General features: G+C 34.9%; 2 protein-coding genes across 2 annotated transcripts; both read left to right on the top strand.

Annotated features, from left to right (window-relative positions):
• Positions 2553 to 3135, top strand: LOC110268505. Its single transcript, XM_021114739.1, has 2 exons — positions 2553 to 2804; positions 2866 to 3135. Exons 1-2 carry the CDS (start codon positions 2553 to 2555, stop codon positions 3133 to 3135), a joined length of 522 nt encoding a protein of 173 aa, XP_020970398.1.
• LOC107621225 (uncharacterized mitochondrial protein AtMg00810-like) lies at positions 5374 to 6217 on the top strand. Its single transcript, XM_016323259.1, has 2 exons — positions 5374 to 5426; positions 5767 to 6217. Exons 1-2 carry the CDS (start codon positions 5374 to 5376, stop codon positions 6215 to 6217), a joined length of 504 nt encoding a protein of 167 aa, XP_016178745.1.

The raw sequence follows: 7039 nt of genomic DNA, 5'->3' as shown, positions 1-7039 counted from the left end.
AGGAAGAATAAGAAAAAAATTATTTATTTTTTTAATAATTATATTAAATATACACTAAAATTAATTATTAAAATCAATTATCAGTATAAAATATATATTAAAATATAAAATATATATTAAAAATAAATTAAATTATATGTATATTTTTACGTAAATATATGATAATTAATTTTGATGACTAATTTTAATATTCAAATATTATTTTTGTTTTTCGAAACTTTAAGTAATATTTGCAATAATAATAAGAAGCTTAATTAGATGTATACAAGTGTATTATTAAAATTTGCACCGCAAGAATCTTCAATAGGATACTACCCATCCCACCATGCCTCTAGTTCATAATTAATTAGTTAAATGTACAGATATGTAGTTTCAAGGAGGGCATGGAAAAAAGCTTCAAAAGAAAAAAACTATCATCGAATATTTTACTCATAATTGCCGAAACAAAATGAGTTCCTTATGAGGAACTTCTTTCCCTTAAAAGGAGGAATTTTTTTTTTTTTTGCCTCTCTGTATTGATTTTTCTTCGATTTGCAACAAAACAGAAAGCCATTATGACTTATGAGGCTTCGGCAGAAACTATGGGTGTGCATGGATCGGGTAAAACTGGGTTTGATATGACCTAAATCCGACCCGAAATATATATCGGATCTATTTATTAAATCCGAATTCGGTCTTAAACCCGATGAAACCTATACACTTTTGGGCCACGATTATACCGGGTGAAAACCGGGTCGTTAACACTACATTACCTTCATACCTTCTAATAAGCTAGTATGTAAAAATATCCAAATTTCTAAAACTCCAACCATTATTTGACATGGTAAAATTCACTTAGAAAAATATAACAAGAACCAAGTCTTCTCTAAAATTAAAGCATAACCATAATCAATATTAATATTGTCTAATAACACCAAATATTTAAATCAATATAAATAATACAATATTATACATTAGTCTAAAATTTTATGTATTTTAAACATAAAACATTAACTTATAGTCTTATAATAACTAATAACACAAAATATTAAGGTTTACAATACTTAAATTCCACATAAGAATAGTCATCATCCATCATTAATAACACAAAATATTAATTGTGTATGATGACCGGGCCACCAGGCCGACTTCGGGTGACCCGAGCTATAGCCCAGACCCAATCCGAAATAATGATCGGGTCTATTTTTGAGACCCTTATCCGACCCTAAACTCAGTAAAATCACACCAAAATAATCTCTAAAATGTTCAAAACCGAACCGAATCTTTAAATCGGGTCGGGCCATGCACACCTTGGCGGAAACGAATCCATACAAAAACGCGCAAGAAAACGCCTAGGCCTTCACCTTTATTTTTGCTAAGATTAATTAAATTATTCATTTTGTATGTATAAAAACTTACCCACTTTGAAACCAAGATCACAATTTATTTTTAATAATCAGGATCTAAATGTAATAAGCAGTTTCCATGATTTTGTCTTTTTAATTAAAGTCACTTTTAAGATTGTGTTTGTTTGGTAAAATTTGAATTAAATGAGATATTGAAATTGAGTTTTGTATTTAGTAATAAATTTTTGGACACAAAATTCATTTGGTTAGTACTTTTAAAAAATAGAAACAAATAAAACTGAAATTTCTAAAAATAAAAATTAAAATTTTAATAATATTTTTTTAAAATATTTTTATTTTAACTTTTTTATTCTAAATTTATTTCTCAATTTTTATATTTATTTTAAACCAAACTTCATATTAAAATATAATTTAATCTAATATATTTTAGGTAAAAAATAATACAAAAATTTAATTTCTTTTATCTCTTAATTTCTATTTCTCAGTCTTAATATTCCTTTTAAATGTAACATAGGATAACAATTTCAAGATCGAATCCCCTAACATGCTACGTAAAAATTGTCTAAATAAATTCAGCTTATTCGTCCTTTTCTTTTTTATCCCACAATGAACAGATTTTACTGCATGATTACATTGCTTTATGAAAAACAATAATGTATGCTTATCTTTTTTTTTACATTTTATAAATTAAGTAAAATTGATATTTATTATTATTACATTGAAAATAACTGATTTTTTTATTAAATAATAACAGGACATATATTATTACCTTCGTAATTAATAAAATTATTATTTGAATAATATTATACATCTAAATTTTTTTTCTTAACTAAACTTAATTAAATTGGTCTAACTATTAGGCATTATGTATCAGCTAGCAAATTAATTAAGTTAAATTAGTCGGTTAGTTTTAGTTAATTAATTGAACCACACCCTATATATATACACTTGTTGTATGACTTTACAATTTGACATATTATTCAAAAATTATAATCATTTTTCACATTATCCTGTGTTCATCTAACATGGTATCAGAAGATATTCTCTCTCTCTTCTAACACCTTTCGCAATTTTTTTTCCATCTCCATCTTCATTTCTTTTGAGATTTCATTCCTGGTTCTTCTCCCTTGTTCTCGTTAGAAGCAAGCAATTCCGATCACAAGCTCTGAGAAGTTGTCCAGAATTGTTTTTTGTCTTTAACGATCCATGGGGAACTCAGTCTCTTCATCTGTCTCTTCCACGATTCCAAATCCATTTTTTCTCTCTTTCTCTGATCAACCTGGTTTGATACTCGTCACTCAACAACTTAATGAAGACAATTACCATTCATGGAGTCGTGCAATGCAAAAGGCTCTCAATGCCAAGTTAAAACTTGGTTTCATCACCGGCTCGATCCTGCAACCAGATCCGGACGCTGAGCCAGAGAAATTTGAGAATTGGCAATGCGTCAACGACATGGTAAGCACGTGGATCCTCAATTCAATTTCCAAAGAGATTGCTATATCTTTAGTTTACACAGATTCCGCTCAAGAACTGGAATGACCTCAAAGATCGCTTTCAACATGACAATGGCCCACGTGTGTTCGAGTTGAAGCGCGAATTAATGAATCTTCGTCAAGAAGCGCTGTCAATTTCTCAATACTTCACCAAGATTAAAGTTCTTTGGGAAGAATTGAACTCATATCGACCTGTCCAGTGTAACTGCGGAGATGCTCGTACCATGCAAGAGTTCCTCCAAGCTGAGTATGTGCACTGTTTCTTGATGGGATTAGATGAATCCTACTCTTAACTTCGTGGCCAGATCCTTCTCATGGATCCTCTACCTGCAATTAACAAGGTTTTATCCTTGGTGTCTCAAGAAGAAAAGCATCGGGCTATCGGGGCTTCCTCTCAAACCCAGGTAGCTTTCTTTACCAGAAACCCATAACCTCCTCAGACTCAAGGCAGAGGTAGGGGTTCAATGCGAAAAGATAAACCCCTTTGCTCTCATTGTGGCATCTATGGCCATTTAGTGGATAAATGTTACAAAATTCATGGATTCCCACCGAACTATAAAAAAAAGGAAGAGGAGTGAAACACTCTGTCCATCATGTTTCAACACCTCAGAATCAAGATCAAGATAGCAATTCAGCTACACAGCTTTCTCCTACATAGATCCAGCAACTCCTTAGTTTGTTGAATAATCCGAATATTCAAGAGATTCTGTCAAATACCTCTACAGAGATCAAGACCCCATCAGGTATTGTTCTCAACACCTCAATGTCAAGGTCAAATTTATTAAAAAATTCTTGGATCTTAGACAGTGGAGCAACCATTCACATTGCATGTGATCTGTCACTTTTCTCTTCAATTCACACTTCTAGAAAATTTTCTGTTTCTTTACCAATCGGTGAACATTTCTTTGCAAATTTTATAGGGACAGTTATTCTAAACCAGCACATTTCTCTCCATAATGTTCTATATGTACCAGCCTTTTGTGTAAATTTACTGTCAGTTTCTACTTTCTTATCCAATACTGCTCTCACTGTAACTATTGGCTCAACATACTTTACTATTCAGGACAACTCCACATCGAAAAGGATTGGGAAGGGTGATTTGCATCAAGGACTATACATCCTAAAGGCATCATCCCCAACCAATTGCTCAAAGCCGCTGACATCACCAAATCTTTCAAGTTCCGATTCTAATCTTGTTTCAATAAATTTTTGCAACTCATAATTGTGGCACACTCGCTTAGGTCATGTTTCATCTAAAATTCTGCATCATTTAGATAATACTCTTCATTTACAAAATAAAGCTGATTGCAGTGGTTGTGAGATATGTCCACTTGCAAAATTTCAAAAACTTCCCTTTGATTCCCACAATAATTTGTCTTCAAATTTCTTTGACCTTGTTCATTGTGATGTATGAGGACCTTACCAAGTTCCAACTTATAATAGAAAGAGACTTTTCTTGACTATTGTTGATGATGCCATGAGATTTTGTTGGATTTATCTACTGACTAATAAATCAGATGCTGCAACCTGTTTAAAGAATTTCTATTCCTTAATAGAAACTCAGTTTAGCATCAAGATTAAGTGTTTTAGGTCGGACAACGCAAAAGAACTTGCACTCACAGATTTCTTGCAACAAAAGAGAGCTTTCCACCGGTTTTCTTATCCATACAGACCACAGCTAGAACGAAAACACCAACATCTTTTTATTGTGGCTCGAGCTCTCTACTTTGAAGCAAAACTGTCCGTGTCTTTTTGGGGAGAGTGCATCACCACTGCTGCCTTTCTCATAAATAGAACCTCAAGTCCCTTACTAAATCTGAAGTCTCCATTCGAACTACTTTTCAACAAAGCTCCCAACTATGATGGTTTAAGAAATTTTGGTTGTTTAGCTTATGCAGCAACTAATTCGAGTTCCAGAACCAAGTTCTGTCCCAAGGCAGTTCCATCAGTCTTTCTTGGCTATCCCTTGGATACAAGGGTTACAAACGATACAACATTGAGACCAAACAGTTTTTTGTCTCCAGAGATGTGATTTTCCATGAACATGTCATGCCCTACAGCAATTCCCCACACCTCCAAATCCATAAAGACTTATTTGCAGATTTTGTCTTACCTACCCTAGCACAAGACCTTACACCCAAAGATTCCTCTCCAATTCCAATTCCTACCCAACCTTCTGTAGCACCAACTAATAATTCCAACATTCCTTCAACCTCACCCCTGCCCCGAAAATCCTCCAGAACCCATCACCCTCCACCATACCTCACTGACTATGTATGCCTTACCAACACGCCTTACCCTATTTCCAACTACATCAGCAACCGTAGACTAAGTTCAAATTATCACCATTTCCTTGCCCAAGCTAATGCCATATCCGAACCACAATTCTACCATCAGGCAGTGCACTTTCCTGAATGGAGACGAGCTATGCAAGATGAATTAGATGCACTGCGGCCAACAACACCTGGGAACTGCTACCCCTACCTGAGGGTAAACGTGCAATTGGTTGTCGCTGGATTTACAAGGCTAAAATGAAATTTGATGGCTCTCTTGAGAGGTACAAGGCACGGTTGGTTGCAAAGGGGTATACCCAACAAGCTGGGTGGATTTTAGAGATACTTTCAACCCCGTGGCAAAAATAACAACAGTAAGAGTCTTACTTACCTTGCTGCTGTAAAGAATTGGAGCATCCTTCAATTAGACATTAACAATGCCTTCCTCAATGGGGAATTGAATGAGGAAGTGTATATGGACTTGCCTCTCGACCATCCACAACGCAATCAAGGTTTGGTCTGTAAACTAACTAGGTCCTTCTACGGTTAAAGACAGGCTTCAAGACAATGGTTTACGAAATTTTGTACAACCCTAACTGACCACGGCTTCAGGCAATGTAAACAAGACTACTCCCTTTTTTCTGTTGGTAGTGGTGATTCAACTACATTCTTGATTGTGTATGTTGACGATATCATCATAGTTGGGCCAACACAAGCATCCGTGAATGTTGTAAATGACAGTGTTCAAGCTATCTTCAAGTTAAAGATCTTGGGTGACCTCAAATTTTTCTTGGGTTTGGAGTTGGCGAGATCGCAGCACGGTATCTCTTTATGCCAACGAAAATATACTCTTTCTCTTCTGGAAGATACGGGTTATGTCAATTGTAAACCCGCAAACATACCCATAGAAGCTAACCTCGAGCTTCGAGCTGCAGAGGGTGAGCCAGTACCAGACCCATCTGCCTATCGCAGACTTGTTGGGAGGTTAATGTACCTCACTATATCCAGACCGGACATCACTTTCGCTGTTGTAAAACTTGCACAGTACATGTCTGATCCAAGAATGCCACTTTTAAATGATGTTCATCACGTCTTGTGCTAGTTGAAAGCATCCCCTGGGCAAGGGATTCTTTTCTCAGCAAATTCGAAGTCCAACATCTCATTATATGCTGACGCTGATTGGGGAGCTACCTTGACACTCGCAGATCCACTATGGGTTATTGCACCTTTCTGGGAGATTCCCTTGTGTCCTGGAAAAGCAAGAAGCAAGATGTGGTTTCTCGAAGCTCTACGGAGGATGAGTATCGGGCATTGGTAAATGCATCATGTGAGATTATCTCCATCATTGCACTCCTCAAATTCATGAATATTGAAGTCAACTCTGCCATGTTATTTTGTGACAACATTTCTACCATTCAGATGGCCACAAATCCAGCACTACATGAGCACTCCAATCATATAGAAATTGACTGTCACTTGATTAGAGAAAAGGTTAAGGTTGCAGCAGTAACTGTCAAACTCATACATGTACCAAGCAAACATCAACTAGTTGATATGTTCACCAAGACTCTTCCAGCACCCCAATTTCGTTTCCTCATGTCCAAATTGAAAACATACAACTTGTATGCTCCAATTTGAGGGGGGAGGAGGGGGGGATATTAGGTATTATGTGTCAGAGTCAGTTAGTTTTAGTCAATTAATTGAACCACATCCTATATATATATATATATATACACTTGTATGACTTCACAATTTGACACATTATTCAAAAATTAGAATTATTTTTTACATTACTCTGTGTTCATCTAACACTAACATAACAAAAATAAATTATGACTAATATTATTTAAAATTTTATTGTTTAATTTAGTTGAATTTAATTCATAAAAAAACTTAAATATGTAATATTACTCTTTTAAGTATA

The sequence above is a fragment of the Arachis ipaensis genome, chromosome B10 (genome assembly GCF_000816755.2).
Source record: "Arachis ipaensis cultivar K30076 chromosome B10, Araip1.1, whole genome shotgun sequence".
Taxonomy (NCBI): Eukaryota; Viridiplantae; Streptophyta; class Magnoliopsida; order Fabales; family Fabaceae; genus Arachis; species Arachis ipaensis.
The sequence above is the reverse complement of the archived record's forward strand: the minus strand, read 5'-3'. Positions and strand labels throughout refer to the sequence as shown.

Bases quoted from the DNA above. Each gene is read 5' to 3' on its own strand.
- LOC107621225 (XM_016323259.1), top strand. From the start codon at position 5,374: ATGAAATTTGATGGCTCTCTTGAGAGGTACAAGGCACGGTTGGTTGCA. The intron at 5,427-5,766 runs GTATACCCAACA...TTCTGTTGGTAG, and splicing joins GCACGGTTGGTTGCAAAGGG to TGGTGATTCAACTACATTCT.
- LOC110268505 (XM_021114739.1), top strand. From the start codon at position 2,553: ATGGGGAACTCAGTCTCTTCATCTGTCTCTTCCACGATTCCAAATCCA. The intron at 2,805-2,865 runs GTAAGCACGTGG...TAGTTTACACAG, and splicing joins GGCAATGCGTCAACGACATG to ATTCCGCTCAAGAACTGGAA.